The 20,602-nt window shown below is 33.5% G+C and overlaps 3 protein-coding genes across 4 annotated transcripts; 2 read left to right on the forward strand and 1 right to left on the reverse strand.

Annotated features, from left to right (window-relative positions):
* Nucleotides 1-1,068: 1,068 nt before the first annotated feature.
* On the forward strand, nucleotides 1,069-2,313 carry LOC130941069 (caffeoylshikimate esterase). Its single transcript, XM_057869449.1, has one exon. The coding sequence runs from the start codon at nucleotides 1,190-1,192 to the stop codon at nucleotides 2,156-2,158; it is 969 nt and encodes a 322-aa protein (XP_057725432.1). The 5' UTR covers nucleotides 1,069-1,189; the 3' UTR covers nucleotides 2,159-2,313.
* Nucleotides 2,314-2,780: 467 nt separating this feature from the next.
* Nucleotides 2,781-11,072, reverse strand: LOC130941068 (helicase-like transcription factor CHR28). Of its 2 annotated transcripts, none has more exons than XM_057869448.1 (12): nucleotides 10,629-11,072; nucleotides 9,337-9,415; nucleotides 8,807-9,166; nucleotides 7,527-8,653; nucleotides 7,355-7,426; nucleotides 6,787-6,864; nucleotides 5,811-6,693; nucleotides 5,270-5,400; nucleotides 4,912-5,133; nucleotides 3,965-4,576; nucleotides 3,638-3,847; nucleotides 2,781-3,262 (listed from the first exon to the last, which is right to left on the reverse strand). In XM_057869448.1, exons 1-12 carry the CDS (start codon nucleotides 10,746-10,748, stop codon nucleotides 3,158-3,160), a joined length of 3,999 nt encoding a protein of 1,332 aa, XP_057725431.1. In that variant the 5' UTR covers nucleotides 10,749-11,072; the 3' UTR covers nucleotides 2,781-3,157. The 2 variants fall into 2 exon arrangements, with proteins under 2 accessions (XP_057725431.1, XP_057725430.1); XM_057869447.1 differs by having other exon boundaries at nucleotides 9,337-9,418.
* A 2,866-nt stretch (nucleotides 11,073-13,938) lies between these two features.
* Nucleotides 13,939-16,034, forward strand: LOC130939783 (uncharacterized). Its single transcript, XM_057867859.1, has 2 exons — nucleotides 13,939-14,187; nucleotides 14,304-16,034. The coding sequence occupies exons 1-2, from the start codon at nucleotides 13,939-13,941 to the stop codon at nucleotides 16,032-16,034; spliced, it is 1,980 nt and encodes a 659-aa protein (XP_057723842.1).
* The last annotated feature ends 4,568 nt before the right edge of the window (nucleotides 16,035-20,602 follow it).

Consider the following 20,602-nt stretch of genomic DNA (forward strand, 5'->3'; position numbering starts at 1 on the left):
CAATGAACTTTGTAGCATCATAATTTGCATTGCCCTTCTAGCTAGGGATGATTCCATCAACTTCAATACATTTTCCCGTCATTAGGTGCTCTTCAACAGCAAAACCAATTTTACTGAAGAACTTCATACGTTATTAGAAATTAAATATACAACATCATGTGAAGGATAAAATTAATTTAAATTAAATATTAAAAAAATTGGTATATTAAAAAATATAATTTATATTTTATTGTATATATACTATGCTCTTTATCTACTAACTATTTTACAAGCATTTCATAAAGTCTGTAAAAGTAAATTAAAAAAATAAATTTACTTATAATAAAAGTAATATGATTAAAAAATTATTAAGTAATTATATATGGTAAAAAATTTGATATTATTGAAAAATAAAATTAAAATTTATTTCAAAGTTAAAAATAAAATTTAATTAAATTAAATATTAAAGAAATTTGATACATTAGAAATAAAAAAATCTATTTATACATGCTCTTTTTTCTTTTTAAAATTTATCTATTAATCATTTTATAAGCATATTATAATGAATAAAAATCTTGTATTCATGATGTAATTTATTTGGTTAAAATTCACTTTGATGTTAGTTAATTTAATAATTTTTTTAAAAATAATATATTATTTTTGTCTTTAATATTTTTATTTTATTTAAATTTTTAGTAGTTCTTTCTCTGATATAAGATTCAATGTTGTCTTATAAATAATATTTTTTAGGGTAACGTATATTTTTTTGTCCTTAAAGTTTGATAAAAATTTTAAAAATATTCATAAATTTTATTTTATTTTAAAATAATTTAATACTATTCAGCAACAATTTTATAAGAATAATCTTCAACACAGGCAAATCAAGCATAATTTTCATGAATTATTGTTAGATTGATCTTAAATTTTTTAAAAATTTAGTCATCGAGAATATATTTAATACAAATCAAAAACTTTAGAGACAAAATTAAAACAAAATAAAACTTAAAAATACTTTTAAAACTTTTGCCTAACTTGATATATAAAAAATATATTTTCCCCTATTTTTGAAATCCAACACATGTACTCTTAGAAAATACAAACTCCTTCGTTAGAAAGGTAAGTGAGGTGAATAGTCAAAGCTCAAAGGTTGCAGTTGGGATCGAGCAAGAGTAGTGTGGTGTCGTGTTGTCTCCGCCACCCAATCGATTCCATGCCCCCAATGGAAGACGAGCAAACATCCCTTCTGAAACCCACATACCCTCACTATTGGGGCTACACTCAAGAGCAAGACTACTACGCCCAACAAGGAATCTCAGCCGCCGCCTCACACTTCACAACGCCAAGGGGACTCACACTCTTCACACGTTCTTGGCTTCCCCACACTCCCTCCCACCCACGCGCCCTCGTCTTCATGGTCCACGGCTACGGCAACGATATCTCCTGGACCTTCCAAGCCACCCCTATCTTCCTCGCTCAGAACGGTTTCGCTTCCTTCGCAATCGACCTTCAGGGCCATGGCCGCTCCCAGGGACTCAAAGCCTTCGTTCCCAACGTCGACCTTGTTGTTCAGGATTGTCTCTCATTCTTCAATTCCATCAAACAAGATCCAAAGTTTAGAAATTTACCTTGCTTTCTCTATGGGGAGTCCATGGGTGGTGCTATTTGCCTTTTGATCCATTTTGCGGACCCGAAAGGGTTCAAAGGTGCGATCTTGGTGGCGCCCATGTGCAGAATTTCTGATAAGGTGAGACCCAAATGGCCAATTCCTCAGATCCTCACTTTTCTCGCGAGATTCTTCCCCACATGGGCCATTGTTCCTGCTCCTGATCTATTGTACAAGTCTGTGAAGGTGGATCACAAGAAGGTGATTGCGGATATGAACCCTTTGAGGTACAGAGGGAAACCGAGGTTGGGGACAGTGGTTGAGCTTCTGAGGGTTACTGATTTTGTGGGGAAGAGGCTTGGTGATGTTGAGCTCCCTTTTGTTGTGTTGCATGGGAGTGCTGATGTTGTAACTGACCCTGCTGTAAGCAGGGAACTCTATGAGGAGGCTAAGAGTGAGGACAAGAGTATCAAGATCTATGATGGCATGATGCATTCTTTGCTCTTTGGCGAGACTGATGAAAATGTGGAGATTGTCAGGAATGATATATTGCAGTGGTTGAATGCTAGGTGTTGAATGGTAGGGGGACAGTAGATTTAGATCGAATCTGATGATAATAATGCTGTTGAAGGTTCTATACAATTGGCATTGTCTTTCTATTTCATCATAATTGTAAACATACATGTTAATTTGATAATGGTATTCCTCAATAACAATCACCCGTTTGTAAATTGTTTATCCAAGACTAATTGTGAATGTCATTTTCATGCTTTATTCATGTGCAAATGTGTGTGTATAAGTAGTATTGGGATTGATTTCGTTTTGGGCGAGTGGTTCCCTTCGGGTAATTATTTGGAAAATTATAGTACACGTGTGTAATATACACAACAATTTTTTTGTGCGTAGTCGTTACGTGCAAAGATGATTAAGCTTGTATAGTAGTTTGGAATACCACTACGGATGCATATTGGGAATGGAACATTCGTTTACCATCTTACTCTAATGTAGTGATAATATGCAGAACTGTAACCTTTATCCATACTAATCAACATAAATAATTGTAATTGACATTCAATCAAATCAACGTTACAATTGAACAATGCTAAATCACAAGCACGTGCAACTACAGCATAATAACGAATTAACGATAAGCCTTTAACCCTTCATGTATATATAGTTGTATAGAACGAAATAAATGTGAAAAAAAAAAGACGCAAAGCATCTATATTATTTACAATGATAAGAACAATCCATAAAATCTTCTATGTTGCTATCTTTGCTACTGCCATCTACACCCTATACAAATATGAGAGATTGCACCAAAATCTCCAAGCCGAAGAATGAAATATCTCAGTCTAACTATAAATGTACTATGCATAATCTTCATGTCAAGCATCGTTAGAGGCCTAGTACCTACTTCCAATCCATTGTCAGAAAAAGTCCTAGTCCTGTTGCTGCTGCCACCAAAAAGAATGCTATGACGGCACCTGCCCCCTCCCCAAAAACAAGGGCCAAAGGGGGGGAATATCCCCATTCCAAAAATTCAAAATTCTATCCGTATGTATGTATATGTAATCACATCATGAACAGGTATTTTAAATCATCTACTGTAAGGCGACTCTGACGACCACCAGTTCCATCCTCCCCAAATGCAGATGCAACCATCTTTCGCTTCTTTTGCTGCAGGTGATACATCAAAGATTCTATTGCATAAGCAACCACTACAGTTTATACTTTCTGAAAGCGCAAATTTAAATATTGCATGCAATGAAACTATCAGAGAGACCCTGAGCTAGTAAACAGCGTTTACAGGCTAATAGATACAAACAACACACCAAAATAGATGTAAGATAACACGTAAATCACACAAAATGTGTTTCCTCTAAAATTCTTATGCATAAAACCCCACACATTATAGAAACCAGGATAGAAACCTTTCAAGATCAGTTACTGCAACTTTTGACAGCATTTCACCATGTTAAGTTCTAACTGGCTCATTATAATTCATATCAGCTTGACAATATAAAAATCAACTATGTAGAACACAAAATTTACCTGCAAAGCCAAAATACGATCTTCAACGGTATCTTTCACGGTTAAACGCAAAACAGTCACAGGACGGGTCTGCCCAATTCGATGTGCTCTATCAATTGCTTGATCTTCAGTAGTAGGGTTCCACCATAAATCCAGCATAAGAACATGGCAGGCTGCCACCATGTTTAGACCAAGACTCGCAGCCTTCAAAGACATAATCATAACCGAAACCTGCACGACATGTCAAACGCAGTAGTAAAAAACTCAACTGTATTTTAGACCTAATATTGTTGAAAGCTAAATCTAGAAGTTCAATAACAATACCAAACAATCAGCGACTTTACAAACCTCTGGTAGAGTATTAAAATCTTTAACAGCTTTATCTCTTGCAATGACAGACATCGTTCCATCAAGTCTTCTATACTGAATCGAAGATTGCTTAAGACACACTTCAAGCAAATCTAGCATCCTTGTCCACTGAGAAAATACTATTGCTTTCTCTCCTGTGCCATTAGAACCACTATTCCCAGAGAGATGTTGACTTTCAGGAATATCTTCCAAGCATTTCCCATTGTTAACATCACAGGATACCCCAGGGCATTCACTATTTTCTGCAGGAGTACCATGTGCAGATATAACTTTGGGTGTAATGCACTGTACCCTACTTAATGACTTTAAAACCTCAAGTGCAGCCTTAATTTTAGAAGAATCATAAGGCTGACTCCGAGACCAAGGCTCAGATTCATCCGCTTCAGAACCAGAGGAACCAGGTGAACTATCACAACCCTGGTTAGACATACAACCGTTGAGCATCGCTTTCGCAAAAACAGTAGCCATGCTGAGTCGACTTTTGCAATTTGCAGCAGGACACTGATTGTCATCACCAGTAAGATGTTCCGAAATGCACTGGCTACAGAAGACATGACCGCAGACTGAAACAACGGCGTCTTCAGGAGGATCCTGACCATATGCCAATAATAGAGGACTAAGGAAATATATACTTTAGTAATAAACATGGGAAAGGAGAATGATATGTTATTAGAGAACGTGGTTAATAATCAGAACTAAACAAGAATGATAATATTTCTCATTCAATCAACCTTTCCAGGCAGGGAACGAAAACCTTTCAAACTCCTTTCATTTGAACTACACTCTTGAGTTTACACTTTTGTCAACTCTAACTCCCTCCTCTCCAAGAAAACAGCAATCACTAAGATGTATTTTGCAAGCAAACAAATAACCATGCACAGACACTCAATATTACAATTATATTAAAAGATTATGAATGTACATACATTACAGATTCCACATAGAGCCAGAGAAGCCTCCAAACACTTAAGAAGGGATACTTGTTTTTCCTGGGGAAGCTTTTTTGCCGTCTCAACAGAAGATTTCCATAGAGTGTTGGAATTGTAACGCTTAACAAGCAAAGGGTGATCACAAGCTTGTCTAAGGCGCAAAAGCATAAGCAAAATGTTGACATAATTTTGTTTTACAGTTCCAGCATCAGCATATTCCTAGCATGACATAAATGACGTATATGTCATCACTGGACTTATGACTTACAACAAAAACGTATCATCACGAGAAATATACCGTCAAAAGCCCCAAACTTCATTTGGGAGAGAATAAAGAGCACAACCACAACCATACCTGAAACTGCGCACGAGAATCAGCCTCCAGTTTCGAATAGAAATCACGCTCCTCCATTGAAAACTCAACTTTTTTAAGCTCTACAAATTTAGGTGGCAAGGATATAATAGGCTCCCCATCAAGAAATGTTCCTACAAAAATTATCCAAATTGCTCAGTTGCATGAGCTCATGGACAATGCAAACACTTGGCAAAACAAGAAAAAAAAAAGTGTACAAAAGAATTTTATCATGTCTAAATTTCTATCATAGTAATAGCCATAGAATACAAAATAGATGTGTTAAGCATGCTGGAAAATCAAATGAATTGTACTCTACATTTCTATAATTTTACTAAACTTAACTCAGGTATAAAATATTAACATAAAGAAAACAGATTAATGTTGATCCATTTTTCAGCTGAAACAATCAAATATAAATTAATACCTACTTAATCAATTTAAATGAAAAAAACAATTACTAAAGTAACTTTAATCTTTCAACTTTCCGAAACAAGTACAGACAACTAATTTATTGGTGTGAATTCATGAATGCAAATCTTACCTTTGGTCCGACGTAGCATTATTGTCTTTAGGACGGCTTGTATCTTTTTATACCCTTTTGTAGGATTTCTGCTAACCTGATTCTTAATCATAGAACAGAATGATGTATAAATGTCATAAGGGGCATATCTTAGAAATCTAAAGTAACTGTAGAGATCATCAATTGCATTCTGGATTGGGGTCCCTGACAAGCACCATCTGCGCTTAGCACGAAGACCCGAACAGGCCCTTGCAACTTGAGTTCTGTGATTCTTTATACTCTGAGCCTCATCCAGGACAACCCTAAACCATGATACCTTTGCAAGAGGTCGAGCAGCAGCCTCAAGCAATGCGTTGTCTAATCGCTTCTTGCCACTTTTACTAGAATTAGAAGGGTTTTTCCTCTTCCTATTTGGTACCCCAGAATCTTCAAATATTCCCTTCTCTTCATCTTCTTTGTCAGCTAGCGGCTGCTTAGGGACCTCCATGCTGACAATGGAATAAGTTGTTAGAACAACATCATACTTGGCCACCTCATGAGGGTCTTTCGTTCGATTGCTTCCATGGTATACTAGCACAGAGAGATTTGCTTGGCTAGTTACCTTATTGTGCAACTCCTCAGCCCATTGACGCAGGACGCTAGTGGGGCAGACAATAAGGGTTCCTGCAGATGGCCTTCCCTTTGCTTGCAAAGATAAACTCTTGCTCTTGATTGGATCTCTAATTGACATATCTCCGCATGAATCAGATTCCTTCTTTAACGAACTGCTCTGAGGAAGACCATCATCCTCTCCATCCAGATTCAAGGTTTCTAATTCACCATTTTGGGCATTGGGGCATGCAGAAAATTTTGGAGGCCTTTCCTTCAATATTAAAGCAATAGTTGACACTGTTTTCCCAAGTCCCTACAAGTGAAATGCTTTTAAATCACCTATGACATGGAAATAATATATTTGTCAACCAGTTATCATCACTCATCAAAATAGCAAGGAACTGACCTGATCATCTGCAAGTATTCCACCTGAGCAATATAAGCTTGATGTTTCCTTCTGAACCATCCACGATAAAGCAATTCTCTGACCAGGAAAACTACAATTAGTTAGAATGACCAATGAACCAATCAAAAAGAGAAAGGAAGCACATTATTAGAACATGTCAGGAAAAACTGGGATGACTTCTCAAAAGACCACATCAGGATCAGAATTAGACAAATCAAACTATAATTTAAAAGAACCCATCTATTTTATGCTTTTCTTTTTGCAAGATATAACTTTAAGTGTTTAACACCAAAGGGGGGAAGCCAGAGGTTTCTCAAAATAAGGCATTGAATCAAAATACATGATGTCGGGGAAAATGCCACAACAGCACCTTTGAAGTTGCACATTTTGAAAGAAGGCTCCCATAGGTTAAGACAAACAAAGTATGAAACAGTACACTATATCATAATTAATGATGTGAAAGATCGTGTTAAGTTAAAACATGCTGAATTAGAGACCAAAATACACATAATATTTTTGAATGAGATGCCAGATCAAAGAAATTAAAATATTGGAAATTAAAACTAACCTGATGTCTCAAAAGAGGAACCGCCAACAATCCAACTGGCAGACTAATTTCTGACTTTGGTTGAGATAGATCCTACAATGAACCAATGAAGAGTTAAGTAGAAAGGGATGTCAAAAATTCCACGAACTGTCAAGCGCTATGAAGGATAAAATCCCCTAATAAACACACCAACCTGCAATGCAACTTGTAATATATTTCGCTCATCACATGCCTTTACCCTTGTGCTTCCAACCACGTAATGTTGGGAACCAACATATCTGGAAGATTGAAATATACCAAGGGAATTACGAACAGCTTCAGATTGACTTGTAGGCACAGGATGACTGTTGTCTTCAATGATACAAACATCAGTGTCCTCAACACAGAAATTCTCAGCAGTTCGTTTAGAATGATGGGAATCAATGCGGTTATGTTGAATCATTTCGGTCCCTCCTCTCTTAACACAACCAAACTGCTGCTCAACGGCAATGGAAGCATGGGCATGGGGCAAACATTGGTCTACAGTCAAATAGACCATGTTTCTTTGAAGTTTACTAGCAGTTCCATTAACAGTATCGTTATAATGATTGGCTCTGTCAGAAGTTATCACTGTATAACTATCCTCACATGGGAAAGATCCATAACTCTTACATTTCACAGAAGGAAAAAGATCTGGTAACTGTTTCACCTCCTGGCCAATATTGAACTGAGAATCATTGTTCTGAAAATTATTTTGGTAACTTGTAACCAGTTTGTCACCTTCAGCTTTCATACAAAGTGATTGATCTCCATGTGAAGCATAAGTTGAAAGTGCAACTGACACATCTTCAAAGGCACTGTTACTAGAAAAATATGATGAATAGCCACTATCTGCTAGCATAAACTGACTATCATGAATAGATGATCCCCCAGTATTAACTGAGTGCATGCCACCACTGATTTGGGCCATATCTGTACAGAACTCCATATTTTCAGCCTTCAGGTTAGTCATCATTTCTTTATTTGTCCATGACTTGGAACCGATACCATTAGGGATAAACCTTAAAGGGTCATTGGCAAATGATCTATCATATGTTCCTCCCTGATGATAATTTGGATATGCATAGTCACCACACAAATCGCTAGGAAAATGGGAACCTTGATAAAGAGCCGAATCAATTGAAGTTGAAGCATGCATAGAATCATCAGCATCCATATCAGATATTTGAAAAGATGTGCACAAGTCACTTTCTTGTTGCCCATAAGCACCTCGAACAGCATCCTCAACACAATCTTCAAAATTTAAATCACCGTTCTCAATGATAGAACTGTGAGAAGCATCTGAAAGTAGCACATAGAATCAGATCATTGCCAAAGTTTCAAAATCACAACTAGTCAACAATCTAAAAAATATATATATAATTAAATAAAACATAGCTCAATAAAAATAACAATAACCTAGTCTAATGTTAAATGAGTGAAGACTTTACATACGTTCAGATTCAACATCCTCTCCCACATGCTTGAATTGCCTCTCATTTCCACTCTTCCACGTACTTTTATTCAAATAGTCCTGACAGACTGATACATTGTTTGAATATGCCTCAGGGAAACTAGTTTCCATACCAAAACTAGATGTCTCAAATTTAGAAACCCCTGTCTTTTCCGTGGAAGAGCAAGCCTGACTTGGAAGTCCCTGATTTTCATGTTCATGCTCAAGCACAGGATTCACTGAAAAATGAACTGAATCTTTGGCCCCAGAATCCGACACATCTGAGCAGAAAGGAGAGCAGTCTGTGGCTGAATCCACCTCCAACCTAGAAACATGCGGTTCTTCTTCTAACATTTGACACACTATAGAATAGGCAAGAGAAACAATCTAATGTAAGATATTGTCAATTAAACATCAGATACATGATTCAGAATGAACTAAACAATATGTCAATTTCTCGCTACTCAAAAACCAATTACAACCAACAAGCACAAGAAACAATTATGGCAGAGAATTGCAGAAGTTTACATACCATTCTGAAGCTGAAAAGAATCATGGACGCCAGATTCACCAGATGAACCATTTTGTAATGAAAAATCTTCAGGACTACTCTGCTATCACATCCAGAAAAATCAGAATGAAGTTAAGATCAACTCATCAAGCATACAGGTCTGTACACTGAAAAGGGGAATATTATCCAAAAAATAAACAAACTAAATGCCAAAGAGCTAAAACAAAATAATTGGATATTTTGATTCAAAATTAAACCTAATCCAAACAACCCCTTAGGTTTGCTTTTAATATTTTGAAATACAACACTATTCTAAGGCTGTGTTTTGCATTCAGCATCAATTAGCCATATGAGTGATACAACCCTTGCAATAGTCTAGGGCAATCCCCCTCCCTTGAGCAGGATTTTGCTATGTAGTTAGATCGTGAAATCAAGCCCTTCACATTTACAGATAGAACTAGCCGAACTAGTACTGAAACATCACTGACATTTTTGCAGACTCCAATGGGAGTAGAACATACTTAGAATTTTTAGATAAGCAAAAAAATGGACTATAAATTTCAAAAACAACTTAAAATCAACGTTCCTGATTTTCGTTTTCTATATACAATTTAGGCAGAGGAGAGGTTCTCTCATTCCAAGGTCGGGCATCACATGACACGTTTCTCAGTTTCGATGACCATTCAACAAAATCTAATTCTAATCACTTTCTTGGGGTCGACTTGTTTGATTGTACCAGCTAAATCAAGAAATAAATTTGCACTGTTCTTAAACTGGTGAAGAATTCTCAAACGATAGTTAAAGAGATATAGTTGTAAATAGAACAATAGTTTTCCACTTCTATCATCTCCGTTGTTTAGGGAAAATAATTTACCAAGAGTAAAAATAAATAACTAAACAGGATCAACGAGGATTTACAGCTTTTACTCTGCATGAAATTTCATCAACAACCAACTTTAACAGGAATGATTCAGTCATGTAAACAATTATTTTACACGCATTATAGACGTGCAGTTATTAAAGCTACTTTTAATACAAGCCAGATGATGGGATAGATTATGCCTGGCAAAAAAGTGAAGAAAATCAATATTGACAGAGCCAAATTAATGTTGAAACACCCACATGCTACATTCAATTACAAGACCAAAAGCAATCAAGTAAGAATTAAGCAAACTAAACTGAAAATTTACAGGGAACTTCACTTGGCAAGGACAATTCGACTACGGAGATGCAGTAACCTCAACCACAAGTCACAGCATTACCGAAATTGAGGGGTTCAACGGGTTCCAAATTCGAAGAGAGAAAAACCCTACCTGCAGAGGGTCGTCATCCTCATTGAGAACCTGCATCACCGTCGTTAAATCGATATAGCACATATTATCGTCATCGTCACCATCGAACAGTTCCGAAAAGTTCACGTCATCATCCGCCATCGCCACACCCTCAAATCACATCCAATCCGAAAATTCTCAAAAAGGGAGAAAACCCTAAAACGCGTTTTTTCCCAAACCTTAATGAACCACACTTGGCAAGAAGCAGAAGCGCAACTCCGCGATTCCCCGATTTCGAAACGCAATTGGTCGGATCGGAAGGGGAATTAGAAATTGAGCGGCGAGAACTGAGAAAGTATGTGTAAAGAAAAAGCAGGTTGAGAGAAATTTACTTGCGGAGGTTTCTGAGAAGGTTCAGTGGCTGACGGTGCGAAATTTTCGTTGGAGAAAGACGAGGAGCGAGAAAGCGAAAGGAAGAGAGAGAAAGTAGTGGACCGTGAAGATTGCGGTGTGCGTTTAGGTTTAAATAGGGTTTGGGTTCATTCAGATAGGTGCGCATGTTAAGCCTTCGTGCGCCACGCATATCATTGCCCAATGCTCATGTTCATAGTTTACTTTAAGGAAAAGTATGGCAGCCACTTTTGTGTTTTGTAGTCAGTATTTAACTATTAAAAAAATAAATAATTTTTTATTATTAAATATAATTTTATATTATTAAAAATATTTTTAATAATCAATTGATAATTATAAAATATAAAAATTATTGATTCCTAACAGTTTTTCTAATTTAATTCTCTTATATTTATATCTAAATCTAAATTAAAATTTTAAAAATACGTCTAGTAGAATATTTTTAGAGTATTATTTTTTATATATTTAAAAAATAAATTAATGTCAAATTAAAATTTATATTCGAATTGATTTATGAGATAAAATTAATATTATTTTAATAACAAATTAATAAAGTTTTTTATCAATTATATAATTGTATTGATAAAATAATTAAAAATAATATAAAATTTTAATTAAATTAAAATAAAATATTAAAACATACATTTTAATTTTAATTTTAAATTATTATTTATGATATATAATCTTAAAAGTATTATTGACTTTTAAAATAGAGATTGAAAAAAAATATATATATATTAATATATATTATATAATATATATTATATATAGGAACATCTGTTGGAGATTATTTATTGGATTCTATCGTGTTGACTCAGATGTTGTACAGCATGGGATGGGGTTGAGGATTTTGTTTAGTAGGAGATGAATCTTCTAAATTAAGGAAATACGAAAAAATTGCTGATATAGATTTAGTTAACTAATAATCACTTTAAGAATGATATCTTTTATTTTTATCATTTATTTGTGGAATTTTGGGTATAATTTATTAAGTGATTTAATGGTAAACAACTCCTTATATACCTCGTCCATCAAAAAATATTTAATAACAAAAAAAAATAATCAAAAATAGTCAAAACTTATTTTATTTAACAATAAATCTTAAATAAAGTAAGTTTTGAATTTTTTTTCTAATATTATTGTTCACCAATCGATATACTTATTTTAGAGGGGTCAAATTCTCTGCTTAATAGTAATTCATCTCCAGACACAAATTAAATATTTATTAGTTAAACTAATAAATATTTTTCCTTCTAACTAAGTAGTTTTTAGTTCAAATTCTAAAAAAGTAAAATAAATAAATAAATAAATAAATTTTAACATTATACACTGCAAAGTTAAACATAAAATCAGTTATATAATAAAAATGGATATTTTCAGTTAATTGATCTGCAATATGTAAAATCAATCAAATTTAATATTTCACAGATAATCACTATAAATATGATGATGATATAAGGGAGTTAGATAATATAATATGGAGAATGTCTTACTTTAAATTATACTAAATAAATTTAAAAGTTGATTAATATAGTATGCTTAGGTGGAAGTTTACTTTTATCATTTGAGTTGATACTAAGGTAATTATTTTTTGAACGTCAATACATGTAAATTAAATTGATAATATGATCGTATGCTCAAATAGTTGTATATAGTTTATTTAAATTAATAATATTGTATCAAAACAAATTCTACATAAAATTGCCTATCCCATATTAGATTTAACTAAATAATATTTTCCCACCTTAATTAACCAATACCTTCGTAAATATTCAATTTTCGTATGTGAATATCTCATTTATTGAAACTAGAAGCATAATCAAAATCCTGATAATAACATGAAGGAAAGAAATGAGATTGTTAGATTGAGTACTTAAGTATTTTGGATACTAAATCCAAGAATATATATATATATATATATATATATATATATATATATATATATATATATATATATATATATATATATATATAACAGTACACATACAGTTGTTAACAAGAGTGTAAATGCCCAATTGGTTGCTATTCATCTTCACCAAAAATTATACAATTTTTAATAAAAATAAATGATAAATAGGTTCACACTGCTCAAATAGTTAGAATGAGTATTTAACTTTTTTTTTTCGTGAATTAAATATATATATAATTTTTAGATGAATAAATGAATTTTTTACCCTGCATATGATCTAAGTATAATGATGTCAGAAACTGATTACGTTACTGTTTTTATCTGCCATTGCCATAAAATATTCCTTCATTCTATGTTCACACTGTTAGTTAGCTAATGTTGACCGCAGGTACCAGGATCCCTCACGCGACCCGTCAGTGAATGTTTTTTTTTCCCTTTTTTTTCTTTTTTTTTTAAATATAAATTTGCCTACCCAACATTTTTTTTTTGGACAATTTACCCAAATAAATAAAATAGGTAAAATCTTTACTCAAATACACAAAACAGATATTCCTTACCTGATTGTGCAATTTGACACTTTTATGTAAATCGTGGAAAGCTACCATGGTTTATAATTTTAACATAAACCGTGGCAACCTACCACGGATTATGAATTGTGTGGTTTGTGTGTAAACCGTGGCAAGCTCCCACGGTTTATGAAGAGAGAATGCGAAGCATAAACCGTGGCAAGCTTCCACGGTTTATGAAGGAGAAAATTTGATCGTAAACCGTTGTAGGTTACAACGGTTTAGGAATACCGAAATTCTATATATATGTGGGTGACATTCTACTTGCACAAGAGATCATTCTCACAATGGCAAGTGAGGAGGAGAGTGTTCTTGCCTTAGTGCATTGCTCTGAGAAAATTAAAAAAAAAGGAAAAGCCATGGTGTGAAGTTCACAGACAAAGAACCACTGAGTGTGTTCATCAGTTCGTCAAGCACTTTGTCAGATCTAAAGAACAGCATCTTGCAGAAGCTTGGCGTCTTTGGTATGAAGTGGGTGAAGAAGCTATTCTACAAGATTTCCATCGCAGTTGTCTCGACGGGTGTTCAGTATGATACCTTTGTGCTAGCGGCTGATGAAGATATTAGGGTTCTGTTCCATTGTGTTAGGAGTTTTTCAGAGATCCGAATTCACGAGTTGTTTGCGAAGTTGGAGGTTGGTGTCGATAGTTCTGGGGCATCAGCTCCATTTCATAGCTCGACTGCCGCGGGAGGTGCGTATAGTTCGATGCCTGCGGTCAGACCGTATCTTCCGCCGGTGTACTAAACTTGGAGGTTCTTGGTCAACAGGAGGACGGTGGTAACACGGTCGGGGGCTCTTCTACATAATTTCAGATTGGACAATCTTTCCAGAATAAAGATGAGGCTGTGCTGAGTGTGAAGGACTATAGCATCCGGCGAGGTGTTGAGTACAGAGTCATCGAATCAAATCATCTGAAGTATCATGGAAAATGCAAGCAATTCGGCAAGGGTTGTACTTGGTTGATTCGCGTTGCGCTGCATGCACGAAAGGGCACTTGGGAGGTTAGGAGGTACAACGGGCCACACACATGCTTGGCAACCTCTATTTTCAGTGATCACCGTCAGCTGGATTACCACGTTATCTGTGCGAGGATTCTTCCGTTGGTTAGGGCAGATGCTGTAGTTACGGTAAAGGTACTGCAACAAGCTACAGAAGCCGATTATGGTTTCAGGCCTAGTTACAGGAAGGTTTGGATGGCGAAGCAGAAGGCAGTGGCACAAATATATGGAGATTGGGAAGAGTCGTACGCGGAGTTGCCACGTTGGATGCTAGGAGTACAGTCAACAATGGCCGGAACAATAACCGTGTTGAAGACCTCTCCTGTTCGGCTTCGTGGTGAGGTTGATGAGTCGACGGTGTACTTTCACCGATTATTCTGGACATTCCCACCCTATATCGAGGCATTCCGTCATTGCAAGCCCCTCGTCAGTATTGACGGTACCCACTTGTATGGCAAGTATGGAGGGACACTGCTGTTGGCGATAGCGCAGGATGGGAACTCCAACATCCTCCCCATTGCATTCGCCCTTGTGGAAGGAGAAAATGCAGAGTCGTGGTCATTCTTCTTGTCCAACCTACGAGAGCATGTGACTCCTCAGGAGGGTATCCTTGTAATCTCTGACAAGCATAACGGGATCAAGGCAGCGCTTGAGGCACCTGAGACTGGGTGGCTGCCTCCACGTGCTTTCCGAGCGTACTGTATTCGGCATGTGGCAGCGAATTTTGCCCTAACTTTCAAAGGTAAAGATTCAAGGAGGATGTTAGTGAATGCTGCCTACGCAAAGACTGAAGCAGAGTTTTATTACTGGTTTGACATTATGCGGACTGAGAATCCAGCAATGTGTGAATGGGCTAATCGGATGGAGTACGACAAATTGACCCAACATGAGGATAGTGGTAGACGATTCGGGCACATGACAACCAACATCAGTGAATGTGTGAACTCGGTGCTAAAGGAAACTCGAAACCTTCCGGTCACATCGTTGGTTCAGTCAACTTACGGGAGGCTTGCTCAGCTTTTTGTGGTACGGGGACAAACAGCAGAGGCACAACTCGGATCTGGTAATGAATTTTGCCAGGCATTGGCCAAGGCAATTGATCGGAATCTAAGAGACTCAATGTGCTTCACTGTCACATTATACGACAGGCATCAATCGGAGTACACCGTGGCCGAGACAACACCAACGGGGCGCTTCTCGCTGGGTAGCTATAGAATTTCCCTTAAAGATCACAGATGCGACTGTGGCCACTTTCAGGCGCTGCATTATCCTTGTTGCCACGCCATTGCATGTTGCGCCTACTCCCGCCTTAATTGGGCGTCATATGTTCACGAGGTCTATCGTATGAGTGAAGTTTTCAACGTTTACAAGCAGGGTTTTGTTCCGCCTATCCCGGAAGGCCTATGGCCTCCATATGCTGGGCCAACCATCATTCCTAATCCTAACATGAGGCGTGCAAAGGAAGGTCGTCCAAGGGCAACCAGGATCCGTGGTAGTATGGATCAGTCTCTGGAGAACCAGTGGGCTATGCCGTCAGGCTGGGCATACGCAGAGGAACTGTGACCAGCGAAGACATACTACCGGGGGGATGCGTAGATCTCATTACCTTGTTGTTTTAGTTGTTTTATTAACTGTTCAGTTGAGTTATGTATGGTTGATTAAGTCTATGAATGTCACCATGTTGATTTTCTGCATTAATTTCATATGAATAAAATCCGTTTATTTTAGATGTTTGATTGCATCAATGTGGTATCATTTAGACTGCGCATGATAACTGTGACGAAAATAATGTATATCATAGAATCTCAAACCGCTTAAACTATCAAATACATAGCAGATAACATATCATTTAGACTGCACACTGTGATCAAATTTTCTTCTTCATAAACCATGGGAGCTTGCCACGGTTTATGCTTCGCATTCTCTCTTCATAAACCGTGGGAGCTTGCCACGGTTTACACACAAACCACACAATTCATAATCCGTAGTAGGTTGCCACGGTTTATGTTAAAATTGTAAACCGTGGTAGCTTCCCACAGTTTACATAAAAGTGTCAAACTGTACAATCAGGTAAGGAATATCTGTTTTGTGTATTTGAGTAAAGCTTTCACCTATTTTATTTATTTAGGTAAATTGCTCTTTTTTTTTGTCTAATTGATACCATGTTTTCTAAGATAAAAATTCACCTCACTTATTTTAATGTTAAGTTCATATTTGAAAATTATAAAAGAATTTGATAAACCCTAATTAATTATCAATTTTACATAAAAATAATTACATATAAATCTTCTTCATTTTTTAATTCCATATTTTATGGTCTAACTATCTTTGTTTAGAATATTGTTTATTGTATTAAACCCATTTATTATAAATTAACTGTTAAAAATTTATTGTTAATCAATAAAATATTATATATATAATTCGAGATTTGAATTTTTAACAATTATTTAAATATAATAATGTTAGAAAGATAAAAAAATATTAATATTTATTATTAATTATTTTTAACTATTTTTTTGTTATTAAATATTTCTGTATTTAAGCGAGTGAATTAAATAAGCTAATTATTCAATAAATTTAAATTTGAATTTTTTTCTCTCTTTTATTAGTTAAAATATTGAGATAGTAATATTAATAAAGAGATAAAAAATTAAAAAATTTATTTTATTTAATATTTATTAATTAATATATTATTATAATAATTAATAAATATTAAATAAGATAAATTTTAATTATTTTTTGTTAAATTTTTTGTTTAAGGGGAGTATTATAACATTCACCATCTTTTCATATCAAAAAGGAAAAAGAAAAAGAAAGAAAGATAACGTGAATTATGGACTTATCGTTGTATTGTATTATTTCATTCGAGCTCCGAATGAGGAGTATGACGACGAGTCATGATTAAGAAAAGGTTATATAAAAGGTTAATTAAATTAAGTATACTACGTGTATATTAAAATTATCTATTAAAATTAATTATTAATATAAAATCTATTTTATTATATAAAAATTAGATTTTTGTATTTAATGATAAATTTAGCGTAACATATTTTTGAGAGTATTTGTTAATTTATTTCTTTTAACTCATTAAATACAATTTATTATGATAGCTTAATTATATCAACTAATTGATTTGATTAGATATTTAAGTATCACACAATTTAATATTATAAATATCAATTAATTGAATATAATTATTAGAGTATAATTAGGATCAATTAGATCAATTAGTATTATTCAACATATCTAAATATTTATTATTTCGATTCTCTTATCACTTATAAATAGTTAAATACCCTTTCTATTGTATCATTTTACACAACTTAAATACTCATAAATATTTTTCTATTGCCCCCTCTCTCATTTTTAATATGGTGTCAAAGCCATGATATCCTCCTTCAGTAGGATAAGTTGATTTTTTTTTTGGTAAAATCACCATACTTTTCATATTTTTCTTCTGTGCCATTTTTTTTCTTCTCTTTTCTTAATGCTTTGATGTTTTTCTAACTTCACCGATTAACTCATTCACTACTTACTTATTCTCATGGAGAAATCATATGTTTTTCGTCATCTTCCGATAATTTGTCATCTCTTCGTAGTTTGTCACTTTTCAACAGTTTTTCGACAGTTTGCCATTTTTTTAGCAGTTTTTCGGCAGTTCTGTCTACTTTTTTTCCGGCAATTCCGTCTGCATTCCTTGTGGCAGTTTCGTCTGCGTTTTCTTGTAGCAGTTCCGTCTATGCTTCCTTCCGGCAGTTCCGTCTGCGCTTCCTTTCGACAGTTTTATCTATGCTTTCTTCAGGCAATTTCATTTGCACCCGTTCTATCAGTTTATACATTTTTTTATTTAGTTGTTTCAAATAAGTTTCAAACTCAAGTTGTCACTTGAGTTTGAGGAGGGATGTTAGAGTATAATTAGGATCAATTAGATCAATTAATATTATTTAACATATTTGAATATTTATTACAGGACATTACATTTTTATTATTTCGATTTTCTTATTATAGGATATTACGTCTTTATTATTTTGATTCTCTTGACACCTATAAATTTTCTTTTATATTATATCATTCTACACAATTTGAATACACACAAATCTTTTCTCTATTGTTCTCTCTCTCTCTTATCCTTTCTAATAATAATAAATACAATTTAATTTAGTTAAAAGTTTATTGTTTTATAATCTTATATATATATATATATATATATATATATATAAACATAACAAAATAAAATTATAAAAATAATTTTTTTTATCACTTTGAATATGTTACCTCTTTTTTTTCTCTTTATGTGTAATTTTATTTTGCGTTAACTTTGTTTATTTAATTATAAAATATACACATGTTAATTCTATTATATAATAGTTTGTTTTTTTCTATGTATTTTGATTTGTATAGTTACTATTGATTTTACTGTTTTTATTTTTTGATGACTTGATAATTTAGATAAAAAAACAAAGAAAGAAAAAAAAACAATGGTCAAAGACGAAGACTAGAAGTTTAAAACAGCAACATCAATTCTCGGCATTATTATTATTATTACGAACTTTATTATTTCTTTTCTAACATTCTTTAATATGAGCTTCATTTTTTTCTTTATTATTATTAATACTTTTATTATTTTCTTTTCTAATTATAAATATCCTTATAATAATTTTTTGATATAATATTTTTTGGTCTAATAGATTTTTTCTATTTTTTTTGTCAAAAATAATTTAAATTAGGAAAAATATAAGATGCAAATTAAATTTTAAAATTCAAATTTAAATAAGATATGCAAGGATAATTATTGAATTCATTTGGTAGATTTAAACTCTTTGTATTATCTTCATTAAAAATTTCAAATACTATTATAAAATTCTAGATATTTTTTATCTTATTGTTTTTAAATTATACATTATACCGTGTATTTGAAGAGTTTTATCTTTTTTGAAATAAGTATGACATTATATATTTTTTTGGATACAAAGAGATAATGAAGTTGAAGTGAGTAACAAAATTAATTATATAATAAGATACAATTTTTTAAAATTTCTAGCACAATTGACATATTTTTAGTTTCAAAATAAATTTTTACTCTATTTTTTATCTTTTATTTGATTTTTTTTATCATTTTTTATTTTCTTAATTAATTATGATTGTAATAATTCATTACAAATTTGTGTTTTGTAGAAAAAATTTATCAATCATAAAATACAGAAGATTTAACCAAAAAAATTTTAAAAAATGTTGATTAATCACAAAATAAAAAATATTAATTATGCTTTAATTATGTTGTTAAATACAAATTGGGACTATTTAAAAATTTGAATGGATTCAATTAATTTTTTTCAAATTAATAATGTAATTATTCAGACATTTGCTTTGATTAGTAATATTTTTTTAATTTATTTAATTTGATTAATCATCTCTTTTTTATTTTATGCTAATTTAACTAATTATAATTAAAATTAATAAATTTTAGTTATTTTAATTCTTACAACTTTTTATTTTAATAATGTATTTTCATTAATACATTAATACAATTTTAATATATAAATATATATATATATATATATATATATATATATATATATATTGTTCTTGTATGGATACCTGAAGGGAGAGCTCGGTCCCTGGGAGTCGACGCGGAGTTGTTATCTTCGGTGCCGACCTTTGAGCTTTTGTGGAAGTCCGAGCTTTTCTATAAGGAGATGTCCAATTGCGCAGAGTGTGAGCAAGGAACAAGGGGGGAGTGTACTTGCAAGGCACTCTGAAGATTAAGTCAGTATTGAGAATTCAATGTATCCTTTGAAGATAAAATATCATACCTTTATAGGTGAGATAAAATAGGTCGGTTACGTTTCTATTGATCATCTGAATTGAAGAGCAATTAATAGGTTTTAACAAGTGATAATGTCTGATTGTAACGTATAACGCCGAGTTATAACGTAAAGTGCCGAGTTATGGTGCATAATGCCGAGTTATTGTATATAATGCCGAATTATGACATCGAATTTGTAACGGTCGTATCATAGCTCCCAAGCTTAGCTTGGCTATATTTTGATAAAACAGGTTGAGCTTTTTTTTAGTTATAACTCGGCGATTTGAGTTATAGGTATGGAGCCTCCAGATAAACTTACTTTATT

The sequence above is a fragment of the Arachis stenosperma genome, chromosome 7 (genome assembly GCF_014773155.1).
Source record: "Arachis stenosperma cultivar V10309 chromosome 7, arast.V10309.gnm1.PFL2, whole genome shotgun sequence".
NCBI lineage: Eukaryota > Viridiplantae > Streptophyta > Magnoliopsida > Fabales > Fabaceae > Arachis > Arachis stenosperma.